This window comes from Mus pahari, chromosome 1, assembly GCF_900095145.1.
Source record: "Mus pahari chromosome 1, PAHARI_EIJ_v1.1, whole genome shotgun sequence".
Taxonomy (NCBI): domain Eukaryota; kingdom Metazoa; phylum Chordata; class Mammalia; order Rodentia; family Muridae; genus Mus; species Mus pahari.
The window spans coordinates 55,390,963-55,403,174 of record NC_034590.1 but is presented as its reverse complement, the minus strand read 5'-3'; the positions used below and the strand labels follow the sequence as shown (position 1 = coordinate 55,403,174).

The 12,212-nt window shown below is 45.2% G+C and overlaps 1 protein-coding gene across 1 annotated transcript in view; it reads left to right on the top strand.

The window, feature by feature from the left end:
- Positions 1-12,212, top strand: part of Cemip (cell migration inducing hyaluronidase 1) — a 154,104-nt gene that overhangs the window by 91,264 nt on the left and 50,628 nt on the right. The window contains exons 3-8 of the mRNA XM_021192571.2: positions 2,046-2,192; positions 2,662-2,800; positions 3,928-4,164; positions 7,788-7,967; positions 10,824-10,894; positions 11,953-12,048. Coding sequence (XP_021048230.1) covers positions 2,046-2,192; positions 2,662-2,800; positions 3,928-4,164; positions 7,788-7,967; positions 10,824-10,894; positions 11,953-12,048 — 870 coding nt within the window. The remainder of the gene's footprint in view (positions 1-2,045; positions 2,193-2,661; positions 2,801-3,927; positions 4,165-7,787; positions 7,968-10,823; positions 10,895-11,952; positions 12,049-12,212) is intronic.

Sequence of the window (12,212 nt, the reverse complement as noted above, 5' to 3'; positions counted from 1 at the left end):
GTCATATGCCCAGACCGGGAAAGGACTGTGGGCTTGGCTTGGAAGTGAGACACAGTGAGACCCGAAGCGCTGTCCACTTAGTGGAAGTGTTCCTTCCCAGGAGGCTCTTGGTCTGAAGCACTGGACACTCCAGGAGGCTACATTTGATCTTCACACTCTGATAATCAGCTCCTTGAGACTGATTCCCACATCCAGGACCAGGTGGAAGGCTACTAGGAATTCGTGACTATCCTCTTTGGAGATAAGCCTAGGTGTGGGATTTAGCACCCAGCTCTCAGAGCTATTGCTTTGAGCACCAACTCTGAGCATTCTATATCAAGGTGGGGAGCTGCCACCAGCCTATGTATAGGCTGGTGGCAGTTCTTCTCTCCAGCCAGCAGGGAAGTCTACATCTGCTATGTTGTCATTACTTGAAACTAGGATCTGAAGTGGTGACTCAATGAAACCCCACAAATGTGGAGTTCTCATTGTAGTGACACTTAAAAGTCGGAATTCGCACCAACAGTGAGACAAACGGAACCAAAGGTGCCGGCCGCACACATGGGAGAGAATGTGGGGGCTTGGCACCCACACTGTAAACTTGGGCTCAATGAAAGACTGGGCAGTCCTTATCTGGTGCAGTTGAGGGTAGATAACAGCATGTCTCCCTCTAGGCTCTGCTTTAGATGTCTAACTACAGCAATTATGGCTTCTTTCTTGCATAACTGAAGAATAATCCAGTTCCCCTTAGAGCAGCTACGCCTGCCATGGTACTAACTGAATTGGAACTGGTTCTGGTCCCATGCTGTAGATGTGACTCCTGTGCCAACTTTACCTGTGGAATGTACTGATTCTAAGTCCCCTGCACTGTGGCACTTGCTTCTACTCCTGATACCCACCTTGGTCTCCCAACAGAACCCTTTCCCTTGTGGGTTCACCTAAGCCTCACCTCCTCTGTGCTATTTGTAAGTCTGATGTATTCTTCACAATCTAATTGTTGAGAAAATGAAAATAGCTTCACATCAATTAGCCCCTTCTCCCTGCTTCTTTTTCTGGACCTCCACTTGCTTTCCACAGGGTGGTTCTCCCAGCTCCTGGGACATAGATATCCCCTTTTGTATTTTCCAGGGCATAGATTTGGAGCAGATCCCAGGAAACCTTGTGAAAATCCAGGAGTCTCCCAATCCCACCAAACACTCTGGCTACAAGCTTGCTGGCCACACTTGGCTATAGAATGCCTTGGGGGCATATAGGCATGAAGCACAGCCTGGCCTCAGAGCAACAGCAGGTGGCTCCCTACCCTGGAGAGTCCACACAACCCATAAACCCACTCCTGGAGTGACAGCTCAGAACAAAAGAAATAAGAGCAGCGTAGCCAGGAGGTGGTGGTAAACGCCACTGATCCCAGCACTTGAGAAAAACCCTGTCTCAAACAAAACAAAACAAACAAACAAACAACTAGCCAGGACAAGTGTAGAAACTGCCCTAACTCAGTGACCTTATACTCCACCAAAGCCAGTATCTCTTATAGTGATGCTACACATGTCACATGGTAGATGCCTGCAAAGGACATGTGTAGTGATAAGAGTTACCCTCAGAGGAGCCACCAGGCAGAAAGCTATTTAGGACAGGCATGGAGGAGGTAAATACAAGACTTGCCTAGGCATACGGTTATTGTTGTCTCAAAAATAATACTAATACTTTATAGTTGTTCCTTGTTTACAGGTCATTACCAGTGACATGTCACACATGCTTTAATCAGTGCTACTTATTTATCCAATTCATTTTTTACCATCTTTCTCAGGTCTCTAAGGGAACAGTTTGAAAGGTATTGAATCAGAGGAGGAAACAGGCTGTCCAGAGTCAGGTGACAAAATCATGAAAGGGATTTGGCCATATCCAGGGTACCTGCTTCTCAGATCAGAGCATCTCTCCAGTGTCTAAGAACTTGTTTTTAACCCTGGTAGAGAAGAAATATGTGTTGTGAAGTGTATTGGCCTCACCCTATCATTCTTTGCCTAGTGATACGGTTGATCTGCGTGGTGACATGTCATTATCTTTGGCAGTGGCAACTGAGTGTCCTGACCAGAGTCCTGAGCTGCAGCCTTGGAACCCTGGCCATAACAGAGACTATCAAGTGCACATTGGCCATGGCAGGAAGCTACTGCTCACCTCTTCTGCCACAGTCCACTCCATCACTATCTCAGGGGGAGGTAAGCCTTCCTGTCCCTTCCACCACCTTGAGTCCTGCGAATGGATCTACAGAGTCAGGAGCTGAAACAGACAGAACAAATGCTCCGTGCTTTGGGCTCACGTCAGAAGATCTGGAGATTTGAGATCATCATCCACTCAGAGCACTGAGAAGTGGCTTGTCAAAATTCTAATCTTGAGGGGGAATAAAGAGTGTTTACAAGGGCAGTTCCTATTGGTGCTCTGAAGGGACCTGTTATTCTTACATATACATGCTTGGTAATTAAGCTCAGGACATGGGGTAATAGCAATGAATCAGATGACCACTGTGTATATCTTGTAAAGTAGATGATGGAGAAAAGTAATTTCTGCAAGACAACGGGCATTAGAAGTGCTGAAAAGATGCCCTTTTGTCTGCCTTTTGTCTGGGCTCTGCTCTAACATTACCTAAGATTCTTGCCTCCTTAGACATTCCCTTTCCTCTCTTTTCAGGAAAGCTTGTCATTAAAGACCACCATGAGCACATTGTGCTGCGCACCCGGTACATCCTGATTGATGACGGTGGAGAGCTGCATGCTGGGAGTGCCCTCTGCCCTTTTGAGGGCAATTTCAGTATTGTGCTGTATGGAAGGTGGGATGACTTTGCTCTGTTGTCAAGCACTGCTGTTGGGTCTGATAGGAAGGAGGTTTTCCAAAGGAGAGTTCTAGACTTCTATAAAGGACAGGAGCCCCACTGTGTCCCACTAGACCATAACCATGAATAAGATAGGCATGATGAGGTGGTATCCAAGAGGCTCTTTGTCCATCACACTGTATATGGAGTAACCACATTGCAGAAGTCCCAGACAGGCTCTCAGTAGCTTTCCAGTCAGTCCATGATTTGAAGAAACTCTGAAAGAGGTGACTTAGTGCTATAAACAACAAGTGTGCAATGTTTCACAGAGAGGTATGAGCAAATGTATTTACTCCAGTGAGGGCACCAGTGACAGACCTGAGATATAATTCTACCCAGGTCTAGCTTGTGGAACCTATAGGGTTGTTGGGGTTACTTTAACCGGCATAGGTAATTCAAAGTAGCTGCGTCACCTAGAAGCAACCACAGCATGGGTGCTAACTCAGGAAAACTTCATCCCTGGAGCTTGCAGCCCAACAGGCAGGCAACTCCACTGGAGAGTCCCCTCTACCTAAGCAATTATTTACTGCTTGTATATAACCAAGGGAGGGGCCCTTCTGAGACTTCTAACTTGCCTTAGGTTTCTGAGTCTTATAAGCATCCCTCCACTTTCCAGGAGAAAACATTTGGAGAAAACAGAAGAACAGCAATAAGACTTAGGAAGGTTCCATGTGCCTTTCCCTTGGGCCTGTGACCCATCTTTGCTTCCCTCCCTGCCTTTTTTTTCCTGTGACCCATCTTTAAGCAATTGAAAGTTATAAGAAGTGATGTTTGACTGTAGGCAGGAACACAGTGAAAGTACCTGTTATTCCATAGCCAATACGGCAGAGACAAACACCAGGGCTGAAGACAGTGGCGGCAGACAGTGTCTGCTAGGCACTTCTGCTGTCCTGTGTGCCCACTGTCACTCCGCTTTTGGAAGGTCAGCTTGCAAATACTTTTTTGCAGACCAAATGTCATCACCATAAATGCAGATTGACTGTCTGAGGCCACAGTGGGATTCAGGGACCAGTGATGCTCCCCTAGGGGGCTCAGCATCTGACCGAGATGTGTTGGCAAACCTTTTGGAACCTTTCTCTTTACAGGGCTGATGAAAACATCCTGCCAGACCCTTATTACGGCCTGAAGTACATCGGAGTGGACAAAGGAGGCACTCTTGAGTTACATGGGCAGAAAAAGCTTTCCTGGACTTTTCTAAACAAGACCCTTCATCCTGGTGGCATGCAGGAGGGAGGATATTTTTTTGAAAGGAGCTGGGGCCACCGTGGAGTCATTGTCCATGTCATTGATGCCAAATTGGGCACAGTTGTCCATTCTGACCGGTAAGGTTGGCTTTCTTCTACTCATGTCCTTGCTTGTTCAGGATCCCAGCCAGAGAACTTCCCCAGGGCGTGGCATGCTGTGTGAATGATGTGAAGGGAAGTCCTGCTCTAGAAAGGCGCCTTCTTTCCTAGGCATTTACCCAGCAAAGCTGAATTTAACACAAATGTGTGCAAGTACACACACATACACAAAAACATACACTTCAAGTGATGATAACTGGTGATAGAAACGTGAAAGGCATAGTGGAATACAGTGGAATAATAGAGAAGGAACCAGCGGTTCACTTTACATGGGTGATCAGGAAAGACCAGTGTGAAGGAGCAGCCTGTGAGCTGAGAACTGTGTCAGAGAAAAGCTCAGCACAAGTACAAAGGGCCAAAGGTGCCCAAAGCACTGCACTCTTGGATGAGGGAGAGGGGCTCAAAGGTGGACATGGGGAGCAGGATGAAGGAGCAGAGGTACAGGTGACAGTAAAGAGGTAGATTTTATTTTCATAGAGATGTAAAGCCATCTGAGGTCTTGAAGAAGAGCATGATCTAAATGATGACTGGGAAGAAAATGGGAGAGTGCTGGAGGGCAAAGTGATGACTGTCAAGTGTTGTCGAAATTATTTCATCACAATCCAGGGTTTCTTTGTTGCCTTTGACCATGTAGCTCCCAGATAACACACACACACACACACACACACACACACACACACACACACACACGACCTTTATATTTATAATAAGCCTTAATCAGCATAACAACTGGGCAGATAGCTACCTCTACGCTATTATGTCTATTTCCCAACCAATAATCCCATTATATAGTTTGCCATATTTCATCTAGGCTGCTCTTAATTCCAGTTAGCCAACCCACATGGCCATGTTTTCATGACTCACATAAACCATAATAGCTTCCTCCTCTCCCATCTTCTTCTCCCTCTCATGGTTCTTCTCCCACCTCAAGCTCCGGAACCCTAAACCCTACCAATGTCTCTTCTGCCCAGCTTTTGGCTGTCAGCATCTTTATTTACCAATCAGAAATAACTTGGGAGCAAGCAGACTCCTTGTCTCTGGGGCCACCAGGTCTTGGGGGCCTGCATTTAGCATTAGAATACATAACCACAGATCAGACCTCAACAGTCAACAGGCAGTGGGCCAGGTGAGAGGTGTAGGTGGGAATGAGGCATCTGCAGGAAGTACTGGATATAGAAGACTGTAGGATCGCTTGGAAGATAGAGCAGCAGGCCTCTGGGGTCTACCTAGGTCCCGTAGAGCTGGACCTGACCTGTTTCCTCGGGGCTTTTAAGCTCCCCTCTAGAAAAGATCCCCAGAAGGATACAGCTGCAGAGTCAGGGACCTTTGGGGGGGGGGGCAGGTATGGGAATTCATGTCACATAGCCCAGAGGCAGTATGAAGGCTATTCAGGAGGAGCTAAAGTGCTGTCAGTATAGGAGACAGCTAGAACAGGTGTTTAACTGAGTGGCAGGTGCTTGCTTCACCTCCTTGGCTTAAAGAATGTTAGAGACCTCAAGGATCCCATAGCTGAAAGTATGGAGAGAGATTAATAAGCACAGACAATGCAGGTTATAGTCACATGGAAGTTTATCTGAAGGGATGAGAATTGGAGTTGGCTTTTAAAGGTGGCTGGGCTTTGATGGGGTTGAGGTCAAGGGAGAAGGCAAGGCTCCTAAGGAAGAGTGGATGTGGCATCATGGGTCTTTGATAAGGGCTGGCCTTGGGGACAGGCTGGAGAGGCCTACACTTCAGAAGCAATCTTGAGCCAGATGATATGAATCTGCAGCTGGGTAATACTTCTCCAATTACCACACTACACTGTGGAACCTTGTCCTTTTCAAAATTTTCTTAGCTAGTCACACTGGCTTATTTTTCAAGATTCATTTTAGAAGACTTGGCTTGTTAAGTTCCAAGACAGATCTCTCCCATTATAACTGGACAAAATCTTATATGGCCAGAACAAGGACCACACCAGTAGACATGGCAGTGTGGAAGTGGGATGTTAGGGCCTCAACCCTACAGAAAGAACTCCAGGCAACTAATGAATGCCGAGAGTGGGAGGAAATAGCTTTCCCTGGGGAAAAGCCACACTAATTGGTTACTAATACCAAGTGGTCAGTTCTGAAAACATACATGTGAGTAACCTTATACAGACAAAGCAGGTTGTATTTAGAAATACACACACACACACACACGACACACGACACACTTAATGAAAAAGGTCATAAATTTGAATGAGATGCAGGTGGATGTACATGGGAGGAGGGGTTGGAGACAGGAAAGGGAAGTTTGAGGGGAAAGTGATGTAATTATATTATAATCCCAGAATTAAATAATTATTAAGAAAAGAAGGTCCCTTCTGTGGCATTGCCACCTTAGATTACTGATGCTGGAGCAATTGTTTGCCTTTATGATTTCTTACTCTCAGGGTATAGTTGTTGGCTTTAAACATCTGTATCTTGTGTAAGTTTCACTTTGTAAGAGTGAATTAGCCAGGCACAGAGGTGTGCATCTGACATTCCAGCTATTTGAGAAGCTGGGAAAGGATTACTTGAGTCCAGGAGTTCAAGGCCAGCCTGAGAAACAGTAGGATACACTCCTCCATCTCAAAAAAAAAAAAGTTAGAACCCAGTGAGATGGCACATTCCTGTAATTCCTGCCTTTGAGAGGCTGAGGGAAGGCTCTCTCTGAGGTTGAGGTCAACGTCAGTCTCTGCTATATTGTGGGCTATTCTCGGCTACAGAGTGAGAACCTGTCTCAATCCATACACCACACATATGCACACACACACAATGTAGTAAGGGATGATCATTTCTTACAACATTGTGCTTGTAAACATTCACAATGTGGTATATACTTAAAACTTGTTTAAAATCAGTTCTTACAACATGGCATTTGAAGTCAACCATAATGCATTACATACTTAAAAGCTTGTTTAAAAGGGTGAATTTCTTGATTAGAGTTCTTACTATACTAAAGTAAAATGTTTTTTTTTTTTTTTAAGAGAAAGAATAAGGAAAAAAGCACAAATGCAATAGCATTCATAGTGATTTAAAAGTCTATCCCTACTGCACTAGAATCAGACAGGACAGTTTAATGACTGAAATACACATGAGCTGCTCCAGGGTGGGAGACAGGACATGAGGCAGCCTCGCTGTCATTCCTGAGGACTTCGGAAGAGTTGCTTTAGTCTAGATCAGAGATGGAAATCCCTGCTGCTTAGGTCTCCCAATTGTCTCCTAGTGCCAATCCCTTCCAAGAGGCATGAGCAACAGCTCCCAGGAAAAAAGGGGACATGTAAAGCCTGAGTCCCAAGCATGTGACTTATTCTACATCCCAGATCCAAAGCTCTCTGCCATTGGAGTTATTTCTGAGGTATTTGCCTGTGTGAATGTTAAGTGTGACTAAGTCAAAGCTCCCCTTCTGAGTATCTCTGTATGGCAAGCCATACAGCCAAACTTGCTTGCTCTTTGAAGACACTTCTTTTTTTTTTTTTTTATAGCCCTCAAGGACTATGGACAATATATTAGCTGCTAAAACAGATGTGTACCTAGGTCACTGTCTATTTCAGATTGCTGACAAGACTATCCACATCTTCACTCTCTCACTATTTCTTTTAGGTTTGACACTTACAGATCCAAAAAAGAGAGTGAACGTCTGGTCCAGTATTTGAATGCAGTGCCCGATGGCAGGATTCTTTCTGTCGCAGTGAATGATGAAGGTTCTAGAAACCTGGATGACACAGCCCGGAAGGCAATGACCAAACTGGGCAGCAAGCACTTCCTCCACCTTGGATTTAGGTACCGCCCATCACTTCTGTCTCCTCTCATCTGAAGCAGTCCATGCTAAACAGGGCATGTCTCCAGTTCCACAGGACTTAGAAGAGCAGCACAGGGCATTGCAGGCACATTGCTTACCCACACTGGACAAACTCAGGCATGGTGCTCAAAGGCTATTTGTTTTGCGTTGGTTTAGTTTGGTTTGGTTTTGGATTTGGTTTTGGTTTGGTTTATTTTTACAGGCAAAGCCCACTACTGCAATGCACAGGTTTCTATATGAACTTACTTCCTCTATCAGTCACTTACAAGCACTGAGTTTGCCTAGAATGAGCAAGGAAATAAGAACCCTGGTGGACATTAAAGGTCTGTTTACCCTTTCAAGGTTCATATTGTGCCTTGGGGGTTGGCAGATAGTGTTTTAGGGATTATACAATTATCTCCACCCAGCTAAACACCCAAGGAAAGGGAGCCTTATTTAACAGGTCCTAGTGTGTAGCCTCTTGCTTTTCATTGTAGCATCATGCCTGGTGTTGGCATGTGCACACACTGACAACTGCAGGAAGTCCCTTGGCACACTGCAGTCACATCTTTTGATCCTGCAAGCCAGCTCTCAGTTTGGGTAAAATTGAGATGATTTGTCCCGAAGCTGTTTGAGATTATGATACCCATTCTTCAGCTCCTCAGGTAAGGGCAAGCAAGAGATGCTCAGAGCCTTTTCTAGCCTGCAGAGAAAATTAGCTGGCTGGACAGAGATCCTCTGGGCAAGAAGAGACACCCTAGATTCCAGGCCATATTCTCGGGCTGCTGCTTTTGGAAGGGGAACTAGGGCAGGAAGCTCAGGCAGCCAAATATGACAATGATATCTTGCTATGGCAGGGCTCCTTTGTCAGTGAACGCCAGACACACTTCCATTTCACCACATTATAAACCAAAAGTCAGTTTATTAATTTATGATGAGAGAGGGACTATGAAGAAAAAAGGCGCCTGAAGGGCCTTGGGAGAAGGTTGTGGTGGCTCAGAGCCCGAAGCCTGACTTCTGATGTCTGGCTTTGAATCTGTGCTGCACTGCCTCTGAGGTGTGACCACAGGCAAGTGACTCATTCCCTTGTCAAATCTGTAAAATAGGGTATCTCAGGATCTATCGCAAAAGAGTGCTGGGAGGGGTTCCACCGGATAATATGAGTAACATAGTTGTCACCCTGCCTGGCAGTTAATGATTGTTCTCTCCCTATAAGAGAGTCATTGGAACAATGGGAACCTCCACATGCCATCCTGGTCACAGCAAGCAGGAGTTACATAATCACCTCTCCTATAAAGGAGATGTTTATGTTTGGGTGATAAGAGCGGAGCATCTAAAATCAATAGATGTGCTAGAACTGGAACCGCTTATTTATTAATTCAGGAAATAGGAGGTGTGATGAACTTGCACAAGTAGATGGAGATAAATGCGACCCATGAGAAAGAATGAGAGAGAGAGAGAGAGAGAGAGAGAGAGAGAGAGAGAGAGAGAGAGAGAGAGAGAGCGCACAGGGGGAGCTGATCCGAGGGGAGTGGGCAAGTGCAGGATCACAGCTGGAGGGAGGCCAAGCCAGCTGTGAAGACAGTGGAGTTGGGAAGGACTAAGCAGTGATGTACATGGGAGAGGTGCATGAGAGACAAGGATGCAAGACTGACATTGGAGGGTCAAGCTCTGTGCTGATGAGCTTCAGTTTTGCTCATGGGCAATAGGGAGCCATTGGAAGATTTAAGTACGAGTGTGACATAGCAAAATCTTAAACATCTCCTGAACATCATTCAGCACCGACTCCCCAACACAAGTGGTCCAAACAAAACCAAAAGCTACTCACATCATGTGATCTTTTACCTTGTCATAGAGAAGCACTTGCTAAATTCTTGGGGTACGGGAGAGTCTTGAATAGCCTGATCCTCATTAGAAAGCTACACAGATTTCACTATGCTGAGTTAAACACTACGAAAGACCTCTCTACGGAAGCAGAAGTCATAAGAATCCAAATAGTTCAACCTGAGTATTTTTGTGCTAAGTTTCATAAAATGCAGAATAATAAGAAAATCTGATAAGATTTTCTCCAATAAGCCACCTGTTATGAACAGACTTGGGGTTCTTCTCAGAATCCCTCTCCATTCAGCTCTAGAGAGGATATCTTTGTCCTGGGGTTAAGGAAGAAAGGACAGATTTCTGCCAGTTCTCAGTTCCCTTCAGTATAGAATGCTTAATATGCCAGAGTGGTGTATTAGGGTGGGGCCCTTACCCTAATCACCGCATGTAGCATGCTAGGCAAAAACCACTTAAAAAAAAAAAAAGCCCTAGTGCACACTTTCAAAGAGAAAGGCTGTGTGACTTTTCCAGACCACACGCCCTTCTTTCCTTCTTGCCCCATCACTAGGCCAACATACTTCATCCCTTTCCAAGATCCAAGGCTGATGGCTAAGGTGGCCAGTCATAGTATCCTGTGCCATTTTCCTTGAGCTTACCTCTTTGGGACAACGGGCATGAGTGGGATCACCTCTGTTGGAACCGGTCCGACATTTGCTGCAGGATCTAATTGGCCTTGGCGGGGTGGCATGGTTGGTTGAGTTGTTGGCATGTTTGTTTGTGATTCATAGCCAGTCTTTGCCAGCATTGAGTAAAACCATCTCCAGGGAAGAGATGCCCAGGCTAGCTGGCTGCTGAGGAAGCAGGCAGTCTTGTGCTTGCAGAGAAAGGCTCTTGTTTTATGGGAAAAGGAAGCCCATGGGTGAATGGTAAATTCCCCTAGTAGCTAGGGAGACTCAGCTATGAGAATGTGTCTTCACTCTGTGAGCCTTACTGAGCGCCAGCTCCAACATGTAAAAAACCTGACTCTCTGTTCTTTTCAGACATCCTTGGAGTTTCATCACTGTGAAAGGAAATCCCTCCTCTTCAGTTGAAGACCACATTGAATACCATGGTAATGAATGGTTGGTGAGAGTCCAGGTCCCCTCCAGTATCACCCTGATGAGTGGCTGTGGGTTATGAGTGACTAGCTGCTCTAAAAACATAGCTGCCCTTCTCCAAGGACCCAGCTAAGAATCTGGCCACTTCACTCACTGCATTATGAGCCAGTAGCACAGATCCAGGCTAGAGGAAAGTCAATCTCTCCCTAAGACTTTGTATGTCCAAAGAAGTCTTCACTGACAAAGAAAGCTAAGAGCTGGGGGGTGGCCTTCAGAGGAATAGTATGGGTAGAAACCGTAGAAAGTTTGTTTTTTTTGTTTGTTTGTTTTTAAGACAGAGTCTCAGTAGCCCAGATTGGCCTCAAAATCAATATATAGCAGACAATAACCTTGAACTTCTGCCCCTCCTGCCTCTGCCTCCAGAGGGTTGAGATTACAGGAATATGCATACCCCCATCGCATAAATCTACAGCTCTATGCATGCTGGGCAATCACTTTGTCTGAACTACATCCATGGCCTGTAGAGGGTCTTTCTCATTCAGTGTCTTTGCCCCATGTGGTTCGGGTGACTACTGCCAGTTCTAAGCCCAGGGCAGAACTCAGATCATGAGAAATAATAGATTTTTCTCAACTTTCTGTTTTTCAGAAGGGTGTAATTGAACTTTCAAAACTGAAACACACACACACACACACACACAAGTGGATGTAACCTCTTTCTAAGTGATAAGAATAATTTGATTACAGGAAAAATATTCCTTAGTGAAATGGTTCAAGATCCTTGAGTTTAAAAAAAAAAATCCACTGTGAACTGGACTTGGTAGTACACATCTGAAATCCCTGCAATTGGGAGGTGGAAACAAGAAGATAAGTCTTAAGTTATCCATGGCTATATGGTTCAGGGTCAGCTTGGGCTGCCTGAGATTCAATCTCAAAACAAAAACAAAATTAAAACACTAAAACTAAACCAAATCAAAACAGAGACATGGCTGTAGGGTTTTCCCTGTACTGTAAGGTCAACATCACCATGGGTTAAGGTCTGTCAGCTTCTTCACACTTCTGGTCCTTCTGACAGGTCACAAAGGCTCGGCTGCTGCCCGGGTTTTCAAACTGTTCCAGACAGAGCATGGTGAACATTTTAATGTTTCTTCATCCAGTGAATGGGTTCAAGGTGAGACGTTTAAGAAAGACTGCTAAAACCAAATAGTAAGCAGCACAGGCCAGGAATAGCAAGGATTTCTTCTTCTTTCTTTCTTTCTTCTTCTTCTTCTTCTTCTTCTTCTTCTTCTTCTTCTTCTTCTTCTTCTTCTTCTTCTTCTTCTTCTTCTTCTTCTT